This window comes from Ostrea edulis, chromosome 10, assembly GCF_947568905.1.
Source record: "Ostrea edulis chromosome 10, xbOstEdul1.1, whole genome shotgun sequence".
NCBI lineage: Eukaryota > Metazoa > Mollusca > Bivalvia > Ostreida > Ostreidae > Ostrea > Ostrea edulis.
Window position 1 is genome coordinate 11,269,662 of NC_079173.1, and position 26,418 is coordinate 11,296,079.

Consider the following 26,418-nt stretch of genomic DNA (forward strand, 5'->3'; position numbering starts at 1 on the left):
TCAGTTCAAGCCAAATTAGCTCACAGTCAATTAAAAAATGTAATGTACCTATCATACGAAGGTAATGGTAAGAAATAAAATTAGATGGAACAAAATCAGGATTCAAGCCCAGGTCCTCGAGATCAATTAACAAACTCGGACTTAATTAAGTCAAAATTTCAATCACCTGTGAAATATTCATTACTTTTGAACTGAAACTCTTAATTTGCAGACACTAGAAATTTAATGAACTTTAATGTATAACAATTTAATTTTGGAATGATTCTCAATCATTTCATTACAATATTCAGATTTTGACTTAAGTTTAAGATGTCTCATGATCCTGGGGCCTGGCTTCTAGAATATCCTGTTAAATCAATTAATGTATCTAATCACCGCCAGAAAATTAATCAGGTTCCCCGACAGTGAGATCCCAGACAGTGAGAGAATAGACAAATAAATCAAAATTCCAATTTATAGTAATTTTACAAACCATTAAAATCCATACTAAGATTATAGATTGAATATGATTCAAAATGTCAATTGATAGATTATGGTAGTATGATTTTCACAAGTTAAGGATAAGCGAAATCAAATTTTTGGCCACCTTCACTAGCCAAGAGTTTTCGGTCCACTCCGCTCCCCCATTTTCCACTCCCCATAAATTGGGAGCGAAGTGGACCGAAAACCCTTGGCTAGCGGAGTGGACCAAAAACCCTTGGCTAGCGAAGATGATTTTTGGCATTAGTCTATTCTGTTGATAGTCATGGAGCCTGACCTTTAACATGTTAAAAAAAATTTGATGCTATGTCATGGCATTCTCTTGCAGAGGTAACTTTTTTTGCTGTTTTTTCTCTTGCCTGTGCTTTTATGAAATTGTTTGTTAGTCTGCTATGTGTATGAATTTCCAGAGAGTCCTGAAATACATGTGTTAATTAGTCAAAATCAACCATTTACAATGGGGAACGTGGCCAAGATGACAAATGTTGAAAATCTGATTCCTTCAAAAATCCTGATTTTAACTTAAGCTGATGAATTTTTTTGTTTCTCATGATCAAATTTAGTCTGATTAACTATTATGAGACTACCATAGATTTTGAATGGTTGTGAAATTGATAATTCAAGATGCAAATTTTGATAAATGAAGATTTCATTTTTGAAATAATTGCAACTTTTGTTTTCGTTTTTTTTTTTAAATGTATAGACTCCCAAGTTGATTACAAATATCATACCATTTTGTACAATGTACATACCCTGTTCGATCATTAGAGAGAGGGTTCATATAGGCGAAGCCTGCTGCCCAGTCTCATCTATTTATTGAATATTTTTTTAGTAAAATAGAAATTGCAAATTTTATTTTTGTAGATAAATTATGAGTCCCCTGCCTTTGGTCGAAATTCCCAGGAACGAAATCAGAGTGTGGGAGAGATAATCAACGAAATTGCCATAATTCGAGAACAAATGAAACATCCTAATATTGTGCGATATTACAAGACATTTGTGCAAGGTGAATATAGTTTATGAATGGTGTCTGACTTATAGTTTCACACAATAATAACATGTATTATACATGTAAACTTTCAATACTGTTACATACAAATTCTTTTTGGACATATTTTTTATTAAGAACCAATTGATCTTCTTTGCAAAATTCAGAAATATGTGTGGCTGTAGGTGGTGGTGGTGGTGGTGGTGGAGGGGGGTATTTATCAGATAATTGTGTGGGTGTATGACTGTGTTTAGTATTATCAGATCATACAAATTATGCCAATTAAAAAATATTGATAGATGATAACTTATCTATAAAAAAAAAATTCTTTTGCATTATTGAGCTTCACATCATTTGTATTTTTCTTTCCTAACAGAGCAAAAATTATACATTGTGATGGAGCTAATAGAAGGGGCCCCATTAGGGGAACATTTTAACTCCCTAAAAGAAAAGAATATGAAATTTCCCGAGGACAGGATATGGAACATTTTCATGCAGGTTAGTTGGTTATTGATAGTGTGCTGGACAGGAACTTCCAAGACAGGTTATATTTTTGCTAAAGTATAAATCTCTGGTGACCACTGTGTGGGTGATTTGCTTGACCACTGAGTGGTTTGTTTGCTTGGAATTTAAAGGATTTAAGGAAAGCAAACGGAAAATCACATAATGCAGATAATTAACTATTTATTTCGTAAGGATTAATTTTGATTATAGTTTTAATTAATGTTATCTCATATCTTTATATGGGCACAACATCTGGAGGTAGCTTTGTACAGCGTGTGTTGGCTACAGCTGTAATTTATCTTGTGGTGATACACACTGCATGTGTGAGATAAAAAGCTCCTAATGAAATTTGTATTTAATTATCTGGTACTTTTTATTATTATTACATTTCCACCGGATATTATTTTATGGAAACCTAAAACTAATTTGGAAGATTGACACTTAATTATTTTGGCAGATTATCATGTTATGCAATTTTCAAGAATTTTGATTGCTGAAATTTATGCTATAAATGCTAATTTTAATAAAAATTTTCTTTGGCTATTTTTCACCCACAATAAAACCTAGTATTTCCAGCAAACCAAAATTACCTGAGATAAGGCCACACAAAAAAGTGCTACCAGTTACTGTAGAATCATTTAAATTCGTGGGGGCCAATTTTCATGGATTGCTGAATTTTTAGGGGTTCGTGGGGACGTAATTTCGTGGATTTATATATTTGTAAGAAAGATAACTCTGGAATGTTTGCTTCGTTGAGGATGTAAATTTGTGGGTGAGGGGTACCCACGAATTCCACGAAAATTGAGCCACCACGAATTCTAATGATTCCACAGTATATCTATTGAATTCCGCTGTGTTGTCAAATGATGGCAAATTCTGATTAAAGCCGCAAATGACTGTTTTGTACAATACAAGTTGATTGTGTTGATAGATGGTGCTGGCGCTGAGGTATCTGCATAAGGAGAAAGGGATTTACCACAGGGACCTGACCCCCAACAACATTATGTTGGGAGAAGATGACAAAGTTACTATAAGTAAGAGATCAATTCTATCATTCAGCAAACTTTGGCAGATTCCGGTACCCTACATCTTACCTCGGATGTATGACGTGAATTGATTTGTAGTTACGCCTAACATTTGTAATGCAGTCGTCTATTTACTCTCTCGGAAAAACTTATGCTTTTAGAAAGTAGTTGTCATGACTTTTTAAAATGAATCTATCAAGTTTTCCTTAGAAAAGTGTCCTCTTTGTCTAGAAAAAAATGTAATTCTCAAAGACCAACAGTTACAAACATTGAGTAGAGTGTTATATGTTAAAATGGACTGTTTTTCGCGGGAGCTGTCAGTAGTTCCAGTTGATCAGTGACGTTAAATATGTTATTATACATCACTGTATACGTACTATAGCGGAAAACATCATACATCCGAGATTAGAGTCGACCGAGGTGATCCGAGTGCAATTCTATCAGCTGTGTCTAGTCCCCTCTGTCTGTCTGTGTGTTTGTGGGTGTACATGTATGTGAGATATTGTAATGTTTACGGTGAACGCAGCCAGTGTATACTTTTATGTATAGATTTATCCACAACAGGCACGTAGAATTAAAAAAAATCCAAATTTATCTTAACATCTTGCAACATAACTTTAGGCATTTAATCCACTGATTCATTTTATATGGGAAATATAATGCAGTTGATGCAGACAGTGCATTGTGATGTCATATTTACATGTACATGTAACTTCACTGTTGTCAAAAACAACAAAACATTGTTACTGATATGATGTCTATATTTAGCACAAATGATGAATAGTTTGGGTTTATTCCAAATGTATTGGTTGAAAATGATATCTTTATATCTGAATGGAATTTTTTAATTGATGTCATGGATGTTTACATTTGGGGGGGGGGGGGGGGGGGGGGGTGTCAATAATGCCTGGTTGAAAGAAGAGAACTGACATCACTGCCACATGTATACTAGTCAATATTTATTATTGATGGATGGATGGATGTATATGTTTTAATCTCCCGCTTGAGATTTTTTCGCTCTTATGGAGACGTCACCATTGCTGGTGAAGGGCTGCAAAATTTAGGCCTATACATATCCTCAGCACTTATGGTCTTTGAGCAGGGAGGGATCTTTATCGTGCCACACCTGCTGTGACACGGGATCTCGGTTTTTGCGGTCTCATCCGAAGGACCACTCCATTTAGTTGCCTCTTATGACAAGCAAGGGGTACTGAGGACCTATTCTAACCCAGATCCCCACGGGATTTTATTATTGAATTATGAAACAATTGGTATATTGTTTTTCAAATTGCTTATGTTTTTTCTCTGTAAATAGAATGTTAAGTTGATACTAAAATATTTTGCATTTTAACATCACTGTCTTTAATTAGCAGCTTGAAGTCTCCTGGGTATTTAAATTTATTGAACAGTTTGTAATACTGTAATGTTATATGCGTGTGGGAGAAGCCTAAATACCCTATTCTTCAATGCTAGTCAATGGAAAAAGCTTGATACGAGTTGTGAAGATGTGTTACAGTGACCTCATAGATATGTCATGTGACTCGAACGAAAAAAATATGAGGGTAAAGAATGTGGCCCAAACTTTGGATTTTGAACTCATTTTCTTGTATACACGTGTTACCATTAGAGTTTGCTGTGTTTACTATAATCCTCTTAGTATGATTATTTATAATTGCCAAATGATCTTATTAATATAAAGCGTAATGCATTAGTACACAATCTATAGTTTTCATACAAAAATTGATTGTATTTTCTATTGAATTTAATTATGAAATCAAATGCTTGTGTATTTTCTATTGAATTTAACATGAAATCAAATGCTTGTCATGATTGACCTTTACTTACAGCTGATTTTGGATTAGCCAAGCAGAAGAGAAGTGACTGCAGTAAAATGACGTCAGTAGTGGGCACCATCCTATACTGGTGGTAAGCCCCATCTAAATGTTTTAATTAACTCACTTCATCACAAAGCTTTAAAATGAAACTCGAGGCTCAGTTTGTATGTTGCTTTGTAAGAGCTCTCGAGTCGGTATTTGTATATATTACATTTTTTCTGATTTTTCCTCCATAGTCCAGAGATTGTGCAGAACTTCCCCTATGGAGAAAAGGCTGACATTTGGGCCCTAGGTTGTATTCTGTACCAGATGTGCACCTTACAACCTCCATTTTTCAGCGACAACATGTTAGTGCTAGTCAATAAGGTGAATATTAACTTGATCTTTACCAAAACAGACAGGATTATATTTCATCTCCAAAGCTTCTTCATGTAAAAAATATATCCATGCTTTTACATGTTGAAGAGAACACAAATTTTAATTACAATCTTAAATTGGCACGTTAAATCCATACAACAGATAAAAGAGTAGTTCACAAAATGATGAATGTGAAATCTGCTTTTTACAGATTGTGAATGCCGAGTATACCCCCATTCCAGAAGATTATTATTCAGATCGAATTGTTCAAACCGTCAGAAGGTAAAGGCATACAGAAAAAAAATCTATTGAAATACTAAAAACCAACTTTTATTCGCATGCGAGAAAATTTCGCAAGAACCTCATCATCATAGCGAATATTTCTCGTCACGAACCAGACCTTGAATGTCCGTCATAAGCTCGAGAAAGGCTAGATCATGAAAATTACTCGCCGAGAACCAGTTTACCACAGATGAATCGTGAAATAAAGTAGCCGCGAATAAAAGTTGGTTTACAGTAACAGGTACCCAAATACTAGGGACATGCACTGCTGAATGCATATCATTAAATGTAATATGTTAGAAGGCCACATTTGGGACAGTCATGTGAATTGGTGCCAACACTGTTAAACCATATTAATTTATTGTGTAAAATCAACTTTGTTCAAGGGAAGCCTCTTGTTTTTGTGCAAAATGGGCATAGCGAAGAAAATAAATCTTTTAAGGCAATGATCTTCTCTATCAAAAGCTGTATATATAATTCGGTGGGTGGTCTTCTATTTAAGCTGTATATGTAAATCGGTGGGTGATCTATTTAAGTTGTATATATAAATCATTGGATGGTCTATTCAAGCTGTATATGTAAATCAGTGGGTGATCTATTTAAACTGTATATATAAATCGGTGGGTGATCTATTTAAGCTGTATATATAAATTGGTGGGTGGTCTATTTAAGCTGTATATATAAATCGGTGGGTGGTCTATTTAAGCTGTATATATAAATCGGTGGGTGATCTATTTAAGCTGTATATATAAATCAGTGGATGGTCTATTTAAGCTGTATATATAAATCGATGGGTGATCTATTTAAGCTGTATATATAAATCAGTGGGTGGTCTATTTAAGCTGTATATATAAATCGGTGGGTGATATATTTAAGCTGTGTATATAAATTGGTGGGTGGTCTATTTAAGCTGTATATATAAATCGGTGGGTGATATATTTAAGCTGTGTATATAAGTTGGTGGGTGGTCTATTTAAGCTGTATATATAAATCGGTGGGTGATCTATTTAAGCTGTATATATAAATCGGTGGGTGATCTATTTAAGCTGTATATATAAATCGGTTGGTGATCTATTTAAGCTGTATATATAAATCGGTGGTTGATCTATTTAAACTGTATATATAAATCGATGGGTGGTATTCTATTTAAGCTGTATTTGTAAATCGGTGGAGGATCGACCAGACACTGTGGAGTTGGCTTCCCAGATTGCCGACAAACTTCTTGTACATGTGGACAACCTCCGGATTAACCAGATCACACTGGAGAAAAAGCTAGAGAAGGAACGAAAGAAAGCACAGAGGTAATAAATAAGAAATTCACAAGGCAGGGCTCAAGTCAGTGTCGTGAATCATGCGATAAAGATTTGTTTGTTGACATATGGCCAGACAACCCACTGGGAAGTGAAGACTTTAAATGATTTGGGATTTTGGGGGGGGGGGGGGGGGGGGGGGGGGGGTTGCCTGTTGTATAATTACAGTAAATCTGTGAAACACGAAATTCTGTGAATGGGTCAGTAATTTCGTAGAACATTGATTGGCCAATGATTTAGATAGTGCTCTTAAGATATTGGTAAAGACCTGTAATTTTAGATAAAATGGTCCTGAAAGCTTTATGTCTAATTCTCAATAGATGTTTGTACCAGAGGCATACAGGTGTATTGTATGATAGGTAGTGATCAAACCAGTGTAGAGATGTGCAAACCAGTGTAGAGATGTGCAAACCAGTGTAGAGATGTGCAAACAGGTACTCATGCCAGTCTTCTGTGTCAAATGAGTACGTAGAGATGTACCTGTGATTCACGACAGTGTTAGTGTGAGAAAAGAAATGGTTGTACAATCATGTGATTCATGACATTGTTCAGTGTGAGAAAAGAAATGGTTGTACATGTGACTCACGACATTGTTCAGTGTGAGAAAAGAAATGGTTGTGGTGAAATAAACTTTTTGTACGTAGGATACATACTTTGTTAATTCTGTCTCTTGAAGTTTGACAATATATGCTTAAAATTTCGTACTGTGCAAACTGAAGAGTGAGAAGAATGGAGTAAGTTTGAAATGTTTTGAATTCATCTCTGGAAAATGCCACATACAACTATACATGTACATCTCTTTATTCAGACATTACTTTGAGGCCAGTCAGAACATTCAGAAGTATCACCAGTTATTCCAGATCTCTCAGGAGAAGTACGACCGCTTGGCCAACCTAGCAGGAAGTGGCGGAGCAGTGAGTCTGAAGAATGGGGACGTCGTGGATCCGAGTCTCGTGGAGGTTGAGTTTACGCGGGCTTTGCAATCAGAGTCTCTTTCGTCAGGAGGTAAGGAAAATCACCATCATTCATTGATATACATGAAACATGCGGTGCTCAAAATAATTGATAGTTGGGGGCCAGTAGATTATGGATTTGGGCTAGTGCTTTCTTAAGAGCATGTGTCCTTATGTGGCTAGTTAATATTAATACTTTTCAAAATCCTGCAACGATTGGGGTAGTAAATTAGTATGTGTCAAGGTTTTATTGGATGCAAAATAATTTTTTGATTTCACTTTTGTTAAGTTGTACCATGAAGTAACACACTGTAAATAAAAACATGAATGTTTCTAAGAATGAGTTGTTTTAAGTGGAGTATAACTAAGAATGAAAAACAAGACCCCCGACTAAATATTTTTCTTCAATATAAATCAAAACAAGACGACTTATTAAGGTTCATTCTGGTCTTTTCTAAGCTATTTGCTGGTATGGGTAAAATGTTGACCATTTTCTTATGAAAGTGTTTTATTATTCTTCAATCATGGAAATTGGGCCAGTCGTTTTCATATCCACTGGTTCAAAAGGACAGTAAAAATCCTTAATTGACCCGAAAGATTTAAGTTGATAGTCGAAATGACCAGTGAATAAGGATCATTATTTTTAGCCCAGTCTTGGATTTCTAAAAAAAAAATCTCAAACTTAGATTGGAGTTTTCCTTCATTTGAGCAGTCAGAATTTAAGTAAAATCTCAGACTTAGGTCCAAGTTTCAACTTAAGTTTATTTCAAGAAATCCAGGCGTCAACATGTTCTGTATTGCACACACATGCAAATGTAACTGATGATGCATTTCCACTCAGGCCTGTCATCTGATGAGGAAGATGAGAGCTGCCCCAGCAGTGAATGTGAGAGCCGGGAAAGCAGTGCTGGGAGTACGCGGGGGACGAGACACCTCCCCTCCATCCCTAGACCCCCCCACACACCAAAAACTCGCCGGGCAGAGCGCAGGCCAAAACACTCACAGTACACGCTATCACCCCTAAGTCTGGACATCCCCAATGGCCACTGTAAGATTCAAAATGATTATCTAATGGAATTTTCAATATGATTTTTATAAGTTTATAAAGACTGTTTATCTTAAGAAATAATCATTGTCATACATGTATGTGAGATTTATGAAGAGCCTTTCCAGTCACTTTGATTATGTACATGTATGAGGTGTAGATGTTGACTGATTATATATGAGGTGTAGATGTTGACTGATTAAACATGAGGTGTAGATGTTGACTGATTGAAACATGAAGTGTACATGTTGACTGATTATATATGAGGTGTAGATGTTGACTGATTATATATGAGGTGTAGATGTTGACTGATTATATACAAGGTAAATATGTTGACTGATTATATATGAGGTGTAGATGTTGACTGATTATGTATGAGGTGTACATGTTGACTGATTTTGTACGAGGTTTAGAATGTTGACTGATTATGTACGAGGTTTAGGATATTGACTGATTATGTACGAGGTTTAGGATGTTGACTGATTATAATGGTCAGGTTTGTCATCACAAATCACGAAGAAAGGTAGTTGCTGATAATGATTTGTTTACAATATGTTTGAGATTTTACTTGATTGATTTACAATAAATCCTATTGAAATATGTTCAAGTAACTTGCAATAGACAAGAATTTTTCCATTTACTCTATAGCTCGTACAATTCGGGACTCTGGATACAGCTCGGGTGACCCCTCCCCCAATAATCTGATGTCTGCCGCCAGTCCCTCTGATCTCATCCTCAATGGTCATGAGCAAAACCTGACCACCCGGGATTACCACCGCTCAAACAGCCTGCCCGCCCCACGGCCTGTCAGCAAGAACAGGAAGAAGACCAAGAGACCCAGTGAGTTCAATAACTAGTGTGTCAACGACAACACCCCCTCCTCCCATTATTTAGCGTCCTTTTGTCTCAGACTAAGTGAATTGTTATACAGCGGTGGCTTTTATTTCAAAGAGACTTGTTAAAAGGTTTTCATAGAAATAAACGAGAGAAAGTTTAGAATGCGTGGTTACTACTGTACACTTGTTAAATTCCTATGTACGTAGGAAATATTGGTGTTCATGTAATACCATATCACAGGTATTTTCTGTGTTTGTTCAATGTTTTGTGGATAAGAAAAATCTGCAAAAATAAGAATCAATTATACATGTAAATATTAGATAGAAATAGGTATGTGTAATTATAATGCAACTGCAGAAATTTGAAATGCATATCATAATTTGCTACTTTTTAGAAATCGAAACTCAAAAATTTTCACCTGCAGGAATTACCTGTTTATAGTGCACCTGTCCCTATTGTATGATAATTTTTTTGTTTACAGATAGTGCTAACACCCCGACAGTGACAATTTCCCAGCGTCGAGTCCGACAGATCAGTGATCCCATCCAACAGATGATGCACCAACTCCACAAAATTCTTTATATCTGCCAGCTCCCACCTACACTGGATCCGCACCCCAAACGTCGACTGGTGGAAAAGTTTAAAAGAGCACTGTTTGCTCCCTATAGCGACAGTCTCAACCTCAAAACTGAAGTGAAAAAGGTAACAGAGCTTATATTGTGTGATAGATAAGCTTGAGCTTTAGGTCTCTGACAGATAAGCTGTGAGCTTTAGGTTTCTGACAGATAAGCTGTGAGTTTTAGGTTTCTGACAGATAAGCTGTGAGCTTTAGGTTTCTGACAGATAAGCTTTGAGCTGTAGGTTTCTGACAGATAAGCTGTGAGCTTTAGGTTTCTGACAGATAAGCTGTGAGCTTTAGGTTTCTGACAGATAAGCTTTGAGCTGTAGGTTTCTGACAGATAAGCTGTGAGCTTTAGGTTTCTGACAGATAAGCTTTGAGCTTTAGGTTTCTGACAGATAAGCTTTGAGCTTTAGGTTTCTGACAGATAAGCTTTGAGGTTTAGGTTTCTGACAGATAAGCTGTGAGCTGTAGGTTTCTGACAGATAAGCTTTGAGCTTTAGGTTTCTGACAGATAAGCTGTGAGCTGTAGGTTTCTGACAGATAAGCTGTGAGCTGTAGGTTTCTGACAGATAAGCTGTGAGCTTTAGGTTTCTGACAGATAAGCTGTGAGCTGTAGGTTTCTGACAGATAAGCTTTGAGCTTTAGGTTTCTGACAGATAAGCTGTGAGCTGTAGGTTTCTGACAGATAAGCTGTGAGCTTTAGGTTACTGACAGATAAGCTGTGAGCTTTATTTGTCTTAGAGATAAGTTTTGAGCTTTATTTACAGATAAACTTTAAATTTCTGAAAGATAAGCTTTTGGGTTTAAGTTTCTGTCAGACAAGCTTTGAGCTTTATTTGTCTGACAGAAAAGCATTGAGCTTTGGGTTTATGTGAGATGTTCATTTTTAAACCTTTTTTATCCATATCATGTCTTTCTCTTTTTTTAAAATAAAAAATTTCTGAAACAGAACATGCTTTAAAAACCTTAACATGGTCCGTGGATTTCAGTATCATAAAACTGATTTTATAAATTTCTTTCTCAGTTAATGTCAGGATCAAGGGAGATAATAGATATGAATTTAGGCCCAGTAGAGAGCAAAAGGGTCAGCTCAGCTAGTTCTGTGGAAGGGGAGACCACTCCAGATGAAAAAAAAGGTATCAAACTTTTAATTCCATGCGTAGAGTAAATTTCTTGGTGCTTTTTATTCAATTATTTCTTCACTTAGGGCAGTTATGTTTATTTCAGAGTTAATTGCAATCTTAGTGCTTTATGAAATATTCGAAATGCAGTGTGCATCATACATGATCCTCAATCGGCTTTGTGATATTTTTATTATATATTATTTATTATTAAAATATTATTATCATTCATGTTTGTAAAAGTTAAATTTTTCAGTGACGTTAAATAACCATAAAATTTTGGGACAATCCTCGTGTGTGTGTGTATATATATATATATATATATATATATATATATATATATATATATATATATATATATAAACTGCAGGTGTGGTGGATGTATGTACCGATAAGTGTGTGTAAAAAAATATTAATTTGTTCTTTCCAGTGAACAACCAGTTTGATCCGGATTTTAAGGAGGCAGGAATTACCTACGAACAAATGCAGACTTACATAGAGGGAATTCTCAGTGACTGTGGCTACTACAGTAGTCTGCCCAGTGCCCGGGGCAGAACACCTCCACTGGGACCAATATTACCTAAGTAGGCCCAGGTCTGGCCCATTACTTAAGAATTTATCAGTGGTTCGGTTTATTTTAGAATCAAGTTTAATCAGCAAGAGGTAGGAGTGACGATGTTTAAGTTTCAATCCCTTTTGATGTCAGTTTAAGGATGTTAATCTTAATTCCATCGTGTAGAATTATCTGCTATGAGTGTACTTCAAATATTCTTTTAAAAAAAATCATTCCTTGAATACATTCCTGAAAAATCTCCTAATTCTTTCATAATCATTCCACTATGCTGAACGAGCAGAAAAACCGTAAAATTCTTCCATATTCTGGAAACATAGAACGAGGATTACTGAACACAGGAATCATTAAAAAAAAAGGATTTTAACAATGTGTTGAACAAATAAATTTCAAGTGCATTAACTTATGAAAATTGCCAAATCAAAATATAGTATTCCAACCATCGGGTGTTGTTAAGCAATTTAAATACTTTTATGATTGTTACAAAGTCGTATTTATTATGCATCTTGAAAATATTGAATTATCAAATTTTCATTTGCAAAAGAGACTGTTATGTTGTTGTTACGATGTATTTTTCGGTACTTACCAAGTCCATGTTTTTCAAAGGTCAGTCAAAATGTGATTGTTTATGTGCGTCTGAGAATAAACATTTTAAAAGTTTTGTGGACGATCATTTTTTTTATGTTTATCTAATTTTGTGGTAAGTTTATTTTCATAGGCTGATATTTTTTTTACATCACCTTTAAAGAAGAGTGTGTGATGAAAATGGACCAAAATAATTATATTTATTTTTGTATGTATCAAGAGAATGTTTTATTCTTTGATCTGTGCTATATTCGTTTATTTTATTGATGCATATTTACACAATTCCATCCAGATTTTACAAGTGTTTATGCATTATGTTTATGTTTATGCATTTTTTGTTCTCAAAACAAAAATGATTTGTGTGGTGTTTTTTTTTTTTATTATGCCGTCCATAGTTTTACTTGTCTTATGTGTACAGTACCTTTTCATAATATGCCAATTTCTTTACAAAGAATTGTAATCTATAGATAAATTTCCAGGATTTTCACACTTGCCTGAACTAAATGATATGCAAATAGATATGAAAGATTTATGCAAAAAATTGAAAGAGATATAATTTCTTTTGAAAGAAAACTATTAATTAGTTTTTGTTCAACTGTTTTGGTTTCTAATGTGTTTAAAAGTTGGATCAATTGGGGTTTTTTCCCTTACTTTTCATAATGTTAATTGTATGACCCCCCCCCCCCCTCCCCTTCCTTATTTAAGAGTTGGATTAATTGGGTTTTTTCATAATGTGAATCATATGACATCCCCACCCCCCTTAAAAGTTAGATAAGTTGTTTGGGCTTTCTTTTCTTTTTTTATGTAAATTGTATAACACCCCCACCCACCCCCACCCATCCCGGCATTAAAGTGCTATATATAAATACTTTGAGTGTGTATTTGTGTGATAGGTTTGTTGATCATCTACAACATAGAAATCCTAGCAGACATATACACTCAACATGCTGCAAAATTTTGTTGCAATGATTAAGAAAAAAGAGTTACATTTTCTTGTATGCAGAAATGAGTCCTTATGTATTTACTAGGGTGATCTAGAAACATCTCGGTGTGTCGTATATGTACTTATTTATTGTTGATCCAGATGGTGGTTTTTTTAACCTTTTGTTGTGGTATATATACCGTCCAGTTCTTTTATTTAAAGGTTGAATGTTGTTGATAATATTATGATAATTAATAAATTATTGATATTTAATATATATATATATTAAATTTATAAAGTAGTATAGTGATATTTAATTCTAATTTTATTGATTTTTGTTGATTTTGATACAATTTAATTTTTATTTTGTAACAAAAGATATCTTTAGTGCTGTGTTTTGTTCCATCAAGAAATCAAAATGGTGTTTTTGGACAATTTCGTCCATTTGCATGGCTTTTAAGCAACTGATTGAAGGGTAGTATTAATGGAGGGAAATTGAAAACTTCAAGGATTATTAGTTTTTACAAAAGTGCTATAAAATTATTTAGAATTAAAAAGTATACATAATTAATGACATGGAAATCATTATCATTTTATGTAATGTTTTAGTCATCATTTGCAATGTACAGTTGTGGACCCCCCAGGTTTTTATGTCCGTGCAGTAGATATTCCATTGTTTTATCCTACTTATTTTTATTTGGGTTTTTTCCGTCCAATTTGTGAGTGAGAATACAAATCTTGCACAAAGTCAATCATGTTTAGTTTGTGACCTCTACAAGGTCAAACCTGAGTCATGTGACTGTGTTACATCACTTCTATATTTGTGTTGTATCGGAATTTCCTTTGTATCACGTGATAAATTTGCATTCCCATTGATTTATTTCTTGTTGATGAATACATGAATATTTATTGTATGATGTATATTACATGACAATTTCACTTGTCAATAAATTTAATAAACTGACTTTCTGTTGATCTTGTGTTTTTACAGGAAATTTAGCTCTTGTGATTCCAAATTAAAAATGTTCTGGAGAACAAGATTAGTCTATAGCTATGGTGAAGTAATGCTAATGTTTCCATGGGTGGTTTTTAAACATTGGGTCAAAATGCTCCGCGACACTATTAGTTTGAATCCCCCCTCCCACCTTAATTTGGTGAGCATTGCTAATTAAGCTTTTCGTGAGCATTGCTAATTAAGGTTTTCGTGAGCATTGCTAATTAAGTATTTGGTGAGCTTTGCTAATCAAGCTTTAGGTGAGCATTGCTAATTAAGCTTTGGGTATGCATTGCTAATTAAGTATTTGGTGAGCTTTGCTAATCAAGCTTTAGGTGAGCATTGCTAATTAAGCTTTGGGTGAGCATTGCTAATTAAGTATTTGGTTAGCATTGCTAATTAAGTATTTGGTGAGCATTGCTAATCTGGAAGGAAGAACAAATTCCAGATGATTGGCGAAAAGGACTCCTTATTAAACTTCCAAAGAAAGGTGACCTTTCCTCATGTAACAACTGGAGAGGGATCACCCTGTTATCCATTCCAAGCAAAATCCTATGTTATGTCATACTCTATCGAATTAAAGCAAAATTAGACAAAATGCTTAGAGATGAACAAGCAGGATTGAGACAAGAGCGTTCCTGTGTAGACCAGATAGCAACCTTAAGAATCATAGTAGAACAGACAATTGAATGGCAAACATCTCTTTATATGATCTTTGTAGACTTCGAAAAGGCTTTTGACAGTACCGACCACCAGGTACTGTGGGATATTCTCAAGCACTATGGCATACCTCATAAAATCATCTCTATCATTCAACAGCTTTATGATGGATATAACTGCCAAATAGTTCATGAAGGAAACCTGACCGATCCGTTTGATGTCACTACTGGTGTAAGGCAAGGCTGTATCCTGTCCCCTCTCCTATTCTTGATGGTTACAGACTGGGTAACTAAAACAGCATATAAAAACCCAAAAGGTATACAGTGGACAATGCAAAACCGCCTGGAAGATCTTGACTTTGCTGACGATATATGTATGCTATCACATAGATTTCAAGACGCAAAAGAACAGACCATCAGTCTAGAATCAACAGCAAGACAAACAGGCCTTCTAATCAATCCAGTAAAGACAAAGATAATGAAAATAAACACTGCTCAGACAGAGAAACTACAAATAAGACACAAGGAAGTAGAAAATATAGAAGAATTCACATACCTGGGCAGTATGATCAGCACTACAGGTGGAACCGACGAAGACATAAAAGCTCGGAAAAGGAAAGCTCAACAAGCCTTTGCCATGCTAAAACCAGTCTGGAGAAGCACCACCTTGAGAACTAGTACCAAACTAAGGCTTTTCAACTCTAATGTCAAATCTGTCCTTCTCTATGGGTCTGAAACTTGGAGAGAAACATCAGCATCCATCAAGACACTACAAGTCTTCTTAAACCGCTGCCCAAGAAACATCCTTGGTGCGAGATGGCCAGATACGATTAGTAACAAAGAACTGTGGAAAAGAGCCAAACAAGAACCAATTGAGATAACAATTAGAGCAAGAAGATGGAAGTGGATTGGACACACCTTAAGAAAACTTAACACCAACATAACTAAACAAGCTCTAGAATGGAATCCACAAGGCAAACGTAAGATGGGCAGACCGAAAAACACATGGCGTAGAGGGATCAATGCAGAGCTACAGGCCATCAATAAAACATGGGGAGAAACCAAAAGAATAGCCCAAGACAGAAAAAAGTGGAAAGCTACTGTGGTTGCCCTATGTCCCCCATGGGACGAAGTGGATTAAGTAAAGTAATTGCTAATCAAGCTTTAGGTGAGCATTGCTAATTAAGCATTGAGTGAGCATTGCTAAATAAGTATTTGGTGAGCATTGCTAATCAATCGTTGGGTGAGCATTGCTAATTAAGTATTTGGTGAGCATTGCTAATCAAGCTTTAGGTGAAAATTGCTGATTAAGCTTTGGGTGAGCATTGCTAATCAAACATATTTTACTTCTCCAGAACCGCAGGGCTAATTTCAGCCAAACTTACCACGAAACATGCAGTTTAATGTACAAACCAAGTGCCATGCCGTTTGAAAGTGGAGATAATCAACAATTAAAAATTTTGTGGCATCATTTGAACATCTTCTTGACATCATATTGTGGCCCCAACCTAGCCCCAAAGGATCACAACATAACTGAAAATGAATTCCTATAACAGATGCATCAACACCATTATGACTAACATGATCTTGCTGTTCTGGATAAGACAAAGGTCATAGATCATGGTATGATATGAAACACCTTGTCATAAGAAATCTATACACAAAATATGAAAGATATATCTTGAATACATGAAGTTCAGGAGATATTGAATAGTTGTTGTTTTTTTATAGGTCAAGGTCACAAGATCATACACTAACGCATCGCATGAACGGTCTTTCCGTAAATAAATGTAAATACAAAATATTAAACCTTTAGCTTAGATAGTTCAACAGATATATTTTAAAGATTTTCCCTATACAGCATATAACTTTGATCCCTATTGTTGCCCCATCCCCCCCCGGGGGGGGGGGGGGGTGTCATGATTAAAGCAAACTTGATCTACCCTATGTCAGGAAGCTTTCATGTAAATTTCCACTTTTCTGACCCAGTGGTTTTTGAGAAGAGGATTTTTAAAGAGTTCCCCAATATATTCGCATGTATAACTTTGACCCCCTATTGCGACCCCATTCTACTTCCGGGGACCATGGGTTTAACAAACTTGAATCTGCACTAGGGCAGAAAATTTTCATGTAAATTTCATCTTTTCTGCCTCGGTGGTTCTTCAGCACAGGCACTTGTTTCATACATGGGTCCCCCTCCTTAATAATACCACACAGGCACTTGTTTCATACATGGGTCCCCCTCCTTAATAATACCACACAGGCACTTGTTTCATACATGGGTCCCCCTCCTTAATAATACCACACAGGCACTTGTTTCATACATGGGTCCCCCTCCTTAATAATACCACACAGGCACTTGTTTCATACATGGGTCCCCCTCCTTAATAATACCACACAGGCACTTGTTCATACATGGGTCCCCATCCTTAATAATACGTGGTGTTATTATCGATAAAGAGGAGGGGGGCAGGGCATGTATGAAACAAGTACCTGTGGTATTATTAAGGAAAGGAGACCCATGTATGAAACAAGTGCCTGTGTTCTTGAGAAGATGATTTTTAAAGATTTTCCCGATGTATATGCATGTAAAACTTTGATCCCCTATCGTGGCCTCACCCTACCCCGGGGCCATGATATTTTTTAAACCAAAATTTACACAATGCTTTTCTGGCCGCGTGGCTCTTGAGAAGAAACATTTCTAATGACCCCCACCCTATTTTTGCCTTTTGTGTTTATTAAAGGGGACATGGACTTGGATTCTGTTTACCTATGATTGATTTGTACCAAGAATGATTGGAATTGGCACTGTGGTTATGGAGATAAAAATGTAAAAAGTTTACGGACAGATGACAGACAAAATGTGATCATAAAAATCGTTTAAAAATCACAGTATCTGACGCAACAATAGGGCCAAGGTGATTAATGTGAGCGATGTGGTCCATGGGCCTCTTGTTATTTCTTCTCGGCATTTCAGCCATGCTTACCACAAAGCATCCTCTATAGGCAAAGGAAATTAAACTTTGTTCAAATGGAGGGCCATAGCCCATTTTCAAGCGGAAGTGTTAGAAAATACTAGGTGAAACCTCAATAAGGTTTGAAGTTTTCCATAGGATTAAACAGGAAAATTCTACGATATCTCAAACGGTACATAACATAATCAGTTAATGAAATTTTAGCGAGGATCTAATTTTGGCACTATTAGCGAGAGTGATCGATGGGGAATTTACTCCATATCGGAAGCAATATAGCTATCTTCCTTGGAGTTATAAAGTCGCTAAAATTTGCTCTCGCTAAATACATATACCCATGATTTATGAAAAATCGCTAAATTTGTGTCTCGCTAGAAATACCACTTATACGGTAAATGCAGAATGGCTTTGGGAATTTTGAAATAGATGCGATTGACACAGAACCCACGTACATACAATATGAACCATACACATGATTTGATTTGAATATACATGTGTATTCTATTGTATTTTTAAATGCATATTAAACACACGGTTTGAACACAAGTTCTTTCAACTTATGGGGTTCTCACCATAACCCCATATCAATAACAACCTGACCCAGAGGCTAGGGTGGGGGTGGGGGTGTCTTAACTGAGATTGAATGTTTTACATGGGAAAATACAATCACCCAGGTGAGCGATGTGGACCATGACCTCTTGTCTATATAGGAGCTTTATTAAGAATGTTTCTAATTATGAAGTTGGTCATTCTCAAGCTGAGTGTATTCACTGCAGTCATATTTGCTTTGATTCTGTTAATAGGACGGGACTCGGATGGGTTATAATTGTAATATTTGTTCTGATTTTCCCTTTCAAATTAATTAGAGAGAGAGAGAGAGAGAGAGAGAGAGAGAGAGAGAGAGAGAGAGAGCTCTGTTATGCGATATATCGGTCGCTTTAGGAATTTAAATTTTTACCTGTGACCCACGCGTGCGTTGTAACTCGATTTGTTTACCCTGGTTGGGAAGTATTCATCGATATGTTTATACTAAGGGATATTGCAAAATAGACTACATTAGTGCATCGAGAAAGACGCATTCTCAAACATGAATGGCCTGAAAAAATTAAACGATGCGAATTTAACAGCGAAGTTTCAAAAACTTTGTGGAGTTTCACACAAAAATGTGGAAAAGTGTGGCGAGTGCAAGGAACTACACAACAATGGAAAGACAAACACGGAATTTGGAAATAGCAGGTGCTCCAAATGCCGGGTGAAGGTGCCTGAAAATATAGGATCCGCTGTGCTATTTTACATCCTGTCCTATTCCTCGTCTCTGGGAAATGAGGTGTTTTATCTGCTTTTTTATCCATACTGTGTGTGGAATGTGGACAGTGTCATGATCAGGAAGACGGCCCTGGTGTGGAGCCTGTCTATGTATATAGGACAAGCCGGTAAAGATTATTTCTGGTGGCCACGGCCCAGGTCACCCCCTGTGATCCGCCTAGAGACCGACTTTCTCCAGGAATCGTCAATGCCTTCCACCCACGCAGTGTCGGCCACAACCATTCCGTTTATGCTCGCCTATTATCTACTGAACAGATACGAGGTTTGTATGTCCTAATACCTCCATATTAAAAAATTTTGGACCCCCACCCCCTCCACACACACACCTCACGTTCAGCACCCTGTACTCGGTATTCACGTCATCTGAATATTAATCATAATACAGGAAATCAACCAAAATACTGGGATGACTGATAGGCGGAACCATGTTTGTAAGTATAAAATTATACTTTAACTTGACCTTTGATCTTGTGACCTGAAAATCAATCAGGATCTTTGAGAGCAACCACTGTCTCAAGTTTACTTACTGTCAACTATTTCTCAAGAAATTGTGGTAGTTTGTTTAAACCCGACCTTTGACCTGATAATCGATATGGGTCATCTATCTAGGGACAAACACTGTACCAATACTGGATAGGCTGATAATCAAGCAGGAGGTTCTTTATTCTTTAAATATTCAGCAGACAACACACATTCTACAGACGGATCCGAGACTTGGGTCTAAAATATAGTCCCTTCTTTTATAAAGGAGCATAAAAAATAGTAGCTATAAGCCATTTCTACATGATGAAAAAAAACAACACATCTCAATGTAATATGCATCAAGTAAATAGCAAGATATCGGGGGAGGGACGGGGGGGGGGGGGGCATCAGAGCTGGAATACCACATAAGCACTTTTATCTTGGTACCAGTAGAAAGGTCTTGTCAAAAGAAATGCTCATGTATAATATGAAAGCTCTAATATTTACCATTTAGAAGTTATGACCAATGTAAAAAAAATAAATAAAAGTAAGTTAAATGTCAAGGTCAAAAGGTTTAATACCAACGGAAAGGTCTTGTCACAAGGAACATTCATGCGAAATATCAAAGGTCTATCACTTATTGTTCAAAAGTTATTAGCAAGGTTAAAGTTTTCAAAAAGTAGGTCAAACTCCAAGGTCAAGGTCACGGGATCAAAAATGTTGGAACCCACGGAAAGGTCTTGTCACAAGGAATACTCATGTGAAATATCAAAGCTCTATCACTTGCTGTTCAAAAGTTATTAGCAAGGTTAAAGTTTCAGACAGAATGACAGACGGGACAAAAACAATATGCCTCCCGATCTTCGATCTCGGGGGCATAAAAAAGCCCATTAAATAGAAAATATATGGTGTAGTCGTCGTTTTAGGCCATTTGAAATGTTGAGAGTCTATATATCCCGGCTGATAAAAGAGAAAGTTTTCGGATAATGACTTTCACGCATAGAAATACGTATTTGATTTAATTGATAATATGATGGGAACTCTAACACACATCTGAGCCGCTGACTAGAAACGAAAGGTGTCAAAGCGGGTCACATAATAGGAATTCAACGTGCATACATGTATATACAGAGACAGGTGTGAAAGCGGGTCACGGAATTATATGTAAAGTGTATATATTTGAAACTCATTGCAGCATACTTAACATTCCTTAAATTAACTCAACAGTGTAAATTTGTTTTGGATTATTTATTTTTATGTAAATATATACTGGGTATATCATACACTGCGAATATGGAATTTTTACAGTTCACCTTGGACTTTTCTGATCACAATTTATTCATCGCCTATCATCGCCGTCATCGTCTTCCGTCTTCGAGGGTCATAGAATCAATTTTGATCAAATTTAGCACAGATTATCACCAAGTAATCAAAGAAAGAAACAAGCCCCCTTCATGGAAAGACTGATTTCCAGCAAAATATGAGGGCTGGGGTTGAAGAGCTAAGAAACACTATAACAAAAAGATTCTATAATTTGTCCACGTCATCACCCCGCGGCCAAGTTCTAAATAGTTCTACATGGTGATAATAAAGAATTATTATATTGATTCTCAGGAGCCACAGTCATGTTTATAAAACTAATAAGCAACTTGTTTGAATTCGTGTTATATAATGAGGGGAAAGTTATTGCCCTTTGATATGCAATGTACATAATTCAAAATGACGTAGCACCAATTTCTGGAAACACTATGTATCGATATATTTCAGAAATAAATTTCATTTGAGGGTATGCATCGTGACGCCTCACATCGGCATACTTCGTGAAGCGCGTTAGCGAAAAATCTGCTGCGTGAAACATTGCAGTTCATACCTTCATTGACTCTGATAACTTTTATTTCGATTATACTTTCATTTTTGCTGGAATTCCCAGCCGTTAAAATAGATGTAGCTACATTTATCAGTATCCTATACATATCTGTATTCATACGCATTCACAAGGAAGCAGCTATCATTACAAATTTGTAGAATTATCAAAGACAACAATATCGTGGGCGTAGATATTGAAATATACCGATGCAGTCTTGAGTCAGAAGTTACGGGAAAACGATCATGAATATGAAGTCTAGGGAGAATTATAGCACTGAGACGATGAACAATAATTCCTAACACACTGCTCCTGCGGGATCCGCCCGACATACATCAGCATCTTTAAATGCCCCCTCATTAAGGACACCGCTATAAAGAGCCCCTCGATTATTTCTTTTTCAGGTTTCCCCCTCTCTGGTTCTGCCTGTTGCCTTCCTGTGGTGTGCTTTGGTCTGCGCCAGCCGTTTGTACCTTGGGGTGCACACAGTCTTGGTATGTATGAAAAAGGACTGGAGGGGGGGGGGGGGGGGGGGGGGGGTTCGTGGTGAGAGCAATGGTAGAAGGGGAGGGTGTTGATTACAAATGGGGAACCGTTGTGGCGATAGAGATACTCATAAATCAAGGCATCGTCATCCATCAGACCATTACCCTTCTTTGTGACCAATGGTGTGGAACAACGAAGCTCTTGACCTGGGAAGGTGAGGGGAGGGGGGGGGGGGGGTTATATTATATAGACATATAACATAAACAAAGGGTGGTGGTGATGATGACAGATCAATCTTAGTGCTTTGTATATAAAGTTATATATTAAACTGGCACTGTATGATTTACAGATAACACCAACCCTACATTTACATTTCAAACAAGAGGTTCCAATTCTTATGGAATAACACTATCTTACGTACAGTCCTGTCGAATTGGAAAGTTGAAAGCATTCTATAATAAAAATACAATATAAATAATTATTGTTAAATAAAAATGAAAGTGAAGTAGATGAAATTCACATGGCTGGTACATGTATTTAAATGATTAGAAGCTCACCTTTTTGCACTCGACACTTTTTTGAAGAGTTATCTGCCCTTTATAAAAATAGGAAAATTATAATTTTCTAAAAAATGTGTGTGGTAAATGATTAATTTTATTTCATATTTTCATAAAGAGAAAGTGTGTGTAACTTTCTACCAAATGATTTGTATGAAAATATAATATCTTTAAAATATTTCAATAAAATATGCTCTTCCCATAGACTTCAATGTTGAATTCTAGGCGAAATAAATCAAGCAGGAAACAAAATTGTAAAAAATCCTAATGTGGAATCTTTTTATTTGATGAACCCTTCAAAATGATATCATGGTTACAAAAATACCACCACCAATTTTACTAGATATCAAAGACGGTCATTATACATTGAATACCTTAAAAAGTCTCTAGATATAACAAAAATGATAAGATTGAATAAAGAATACATTGTATATACCACACACACACATATATGCAACTGTACAGAATACGATTTCAGTCCTTAATATTGACCCACTGAAACCTAAAAAAAAAAATGTGTGTTTACACAAATCTGCTTCCTATAATTAGTGTTTACGCAGTTGAGATATTGGGACCAGGTGTTACGTGCAAATACAATTTTAGGACAGATTGACACTTATGAGTTGGAGAGGATCGGTTTGAGTGATATCTCAAGGATCTATGATGGATGGTTTGTGCCATTTTACAATTTGTCGTCTTTTTGTTGTTTCGAGACGGCAAAACGAAAAGACGACAAAACGAAGATCAGGAGGCAAAAAACAAAACAACTCTCCCCCCACCCCCACAAAAAAAAATATATATATATATATAAAAAAAACCGAAAAGACGACAAAATACACGAAAAAAGACGAATTTTCGTTTTGTCGTCATTACGTGGGGGAAAATCGCTAATCTTCGTTTTGTCGTCTTTTCGCCATGAAATAACGAAAATATTACAAAATATAGAATGACACAAATCAGTCACCATAAATCAGCTTGACTGTGTTTCTTAAGAAGACCCATTTATTGCCATATCGGTCACTGCATACGTAAAATTGTCTAAGTCGGTCTTCATTTGATATTTTATCTGGGCAGGGATAAATGTTCTAGTATCTAGAAGAGTTTAATGTATGCATGTGATATATCTGTACCACCGGGAGATTTACATTCTATCAATTTAAGATAAAAACTTTCTGAATGAGCTAGCTATCAAAAGACTACACAAATTAAGGGTTAATTCCCACGTCGCCTGAGCCAATTGGCCCGCGAATTTATTGGAATTTGAACATGGGTACACGTGTACCTTTCCAACCAATCAAAAGGTGATGTATAGATCTCCAATATGTATAAAACTTTTGATTTGACAATGATATTCAGAATAAAATATTCATCGTCATCCTCTCTCTCTCTCTCTCTCTCTCTCTCTCTCTCTCTCTCTCTCTCCCAAAGAGCTAGAATAGAATAATCTTTATTTTTTAAAAGTCGTGCAAATTTATACCTTATTCTCAAAACAAGTAAAATCCGCGGGTAACCCCTTTTACAAAATGACAACTTATTGACAGTTCTAATTATGAATCATGGGTCATTTGTCGAAATAGGTACAGTAACCTAGATTAGATAAAAGGGTGGTTGTTTTGACTAGCAAAATTGAAAGATGATCGAGTTATCACCATCTCGCGCCGGGTCTTAAAGTAGATCGATCCTCATGTGATGTCATAGGGTTTTGCAAAAATCTTTATTAAAACTAGATTTTGCGCATGGTTAAATGGTAGAGATATATCCTTCAGAGTAAATTTATTCACTTGATAAAAAAAAAATGGTAAACTATTGATAGTGAAATTTTTTTATATTTTCCATAGATAATCAAAAACAAAATGTCAAGGGAAATACAAATGTACATGCATCTCTTATGCGGGTATTTCCTCTACTGCATATGTCTGTCATATCCTGATTTTCCTAATATCCACAATTAATTTATACAATATTCATTAATTAGCAGTTTTCTAAACTGTGGACATTTAAAAAAAAAAAATAATTTTAACAAGTTTTTGTCTATTTTTAATAATTCCGTTCTACAAAAATGTGTATAATTTTCTGATGCTGACCAGGCCTGGAGGTTATAAAACTTTTTTGAGCACATTCTCATACTCAAACTATGTTCTCTGAATTGTACACATACTCAAAAGTGAAGGTTATAAAACTTTAATAAAATCATTCTCGCACTCAAATGGAGTACATTCTCAAGGTTTTTCGAGTATGTTTCAAAGTTTGCTCAGAGTTATACTCAAAACAAAAATGACTGAGTTTGAGTACGAGTACGATAAAAAAAATTATAACCTCAGGCCCTGTACTTCTGTTTTTTAAGTCTGACGTCTTAAAAATGTGGCAACATACACATTTTCTTTGATTATTAATAAATTACAATGTATATCGAATGGAAATTAATACAGTTTTTCCCACTTTCAACCATCAATATTAATAAGTCACGTGAGGATGGAACCACCTTAAATCACGACATACATCAGCCCCTTTCAACAATACTTTGAACTTGACAATATTTTCTTTTACAGGACCTCCTGGCTGGCATATTGGTCTCCCTTGTCATCATGGGGGCCACGTCTCCTTTTTTGGAAGATTTTGATTGGTACCAGCAGACCCATCCTTTCGCCCCTTTTGTCGTCCTGACAACGACGATAGCCATGTGTACAGTTTTATACCCACAGAACAAAGATGGATCCAGTGCGAAGGGGGACGCCGTGCAAATTGTATCGGTATTAGCCGGAGTCGGTGTCGGGTCATGGCTGAACTTTTACTTTCAATTTACCACTACCGGTGGTCCGAGTGGTCCTTATGACGTAACTATTCCCACAGTGCGGGATGTAGCACTTCAAATATTAAGGTTTTTCATCGGTGTCGTCATCATAGCGTTATTAAAATGGACACTTAAAGAAATCACCGTGCGACTATTTTCCAGATTTTATGGTCTGAAAAAACCTAATTCAGAACACCCGTCTATTAAGGTCGCCTACAAGTTTACCGTATACAGCATAATTGGGTTTTCGATTGTTTTCCTTGTGCCGTTTATCCATTGTATGGTTGGACTTGAAAGAGCGTCTTATTTTAAAGAAGTGGTTTAATATCATGTGATGAATGAGCAATGTAAAGCAAGCACGGCTAATCTTTGAATATACATGTTTATATATCAATGAAACATCAGACTGGTGCACGTGAAGATTAAGGCAGACCTGTGCGTTTGGAAATGGTGCGGGGGGCGGGGCGGAAACCCCCTCCATGCATGATTGTCCTTTTCTCCAGTGTCAGTACGCAGGAATAAATGTATGCTAAACTATTTATTTTGTGTAGAAATAAATAATGTGTTAATATCATCGATATAGTATTTACTATTCTTGTTTTTTTTTCAATTTGTTTGTTTTTAATTTCGCTATGTTGCAAACTTTGGAATTGCAGACCTCGACATTTTCAAAGTCGCAAAATTTACGGACAGTTACTAAGTAGTATCTCAACTTATCCATGATGCATTTTGAGTTCTATTTTTATCACATCTTCTGTAGTGTGGAGTCGGCGTTATCTTCCGAAAAGTTTCAGCGAATTGTTTCATAACTGAATGTCATCCAATCAGAGAGTAGTATGGGGATCCAAGACATAAAACGGAAATATTCAT

General features: G+C 36.0%; 2 protein-coding genes across 5 annotated transcripts in view; both read left to right on the forward strand.

Annotated features, from left to right (window-relative positions):
- Nucleotides 1-14,401, forward strand: part of LOC125666369 (serine/threonine-protein kinase Nek10-like) — a 33,501-nt gene extending 19,100 nt beyond the window's left edge. For all 4 annotated transcript variants that reach the window (XM_056151919.1, XM_056151921.1, XM_056151917.1 and 1 more), the window contains 13 exons: nt 1,345-1,486; nt 1,845-1,966; nt 2,904-3,006; nt 4,845-4,923; nt 5,069-5,198; nt 5,401-5,471; nt 6,623-6,772; nt 7,590-7,786; nt 8,576-8,782; nt 9,428-9,619; nt 10,098-10,318; nt 11,263-11,374; nt 11,790-14,401. In XM_056151919.1, coding sequence (XP_056007894.1) covers nt 1,345-1,486; nt 1,845-1,966; nt 2,904-3,006; nt 4,845-4,923; nt 5,069-5,198; nt 5,401-5,471; nt 6,623-6,772; nt 7,590-7,786; nt 8,576-8,782; nt 9,428-9,619; nt 10,098-10,318; nt 11,263-11,374; nt 11,790-11,947 — 1,884 coding nt within the window. In that variant the 3' untranslated portion in view covers nt 11,948-14,401. The remainder of the gene's footprint in view (nt 1-1,344; nt 1,487-1,844; nt 1,967-2,903; nt 3,007-4,844; nt 4,924-5,068; nt 5,199-5,400; nt 5,472-6,622; nt 6,773-7,589; nt 7,787-8,575; nt 8,783-9,427; nt 9,620-10,097; nt 10,319-11,262; nt 11,375-11,789) is intronic.
- A 4,624-nt stretch (nt 14,402-19,025) lies between these two features.
- On the forward strand, nt 19,026-26,133 carry LOC125666804 (sphingosine-1-phosphate phosphatase 2-like). Its single transcript, XM_048900097.2, has 3 exons — nt 19,026-19,650; nt 22,119-22,208; nt 25,307-26,133. The coding sequence occupies exons 1-3, from the start codon at nt 19,150-19,152 to the stop codon at nt 25,871-25,873; spliced, it is 1,158 nt and encodes a 385-aa protein (XP_048756054.1). The 5' UTR covers nt 19,026-19,149; the 3' UTR covers nt 25,874-26,133.
- Nucleotides 26,134-26,418: the final 285 nt, after the last annotated feature.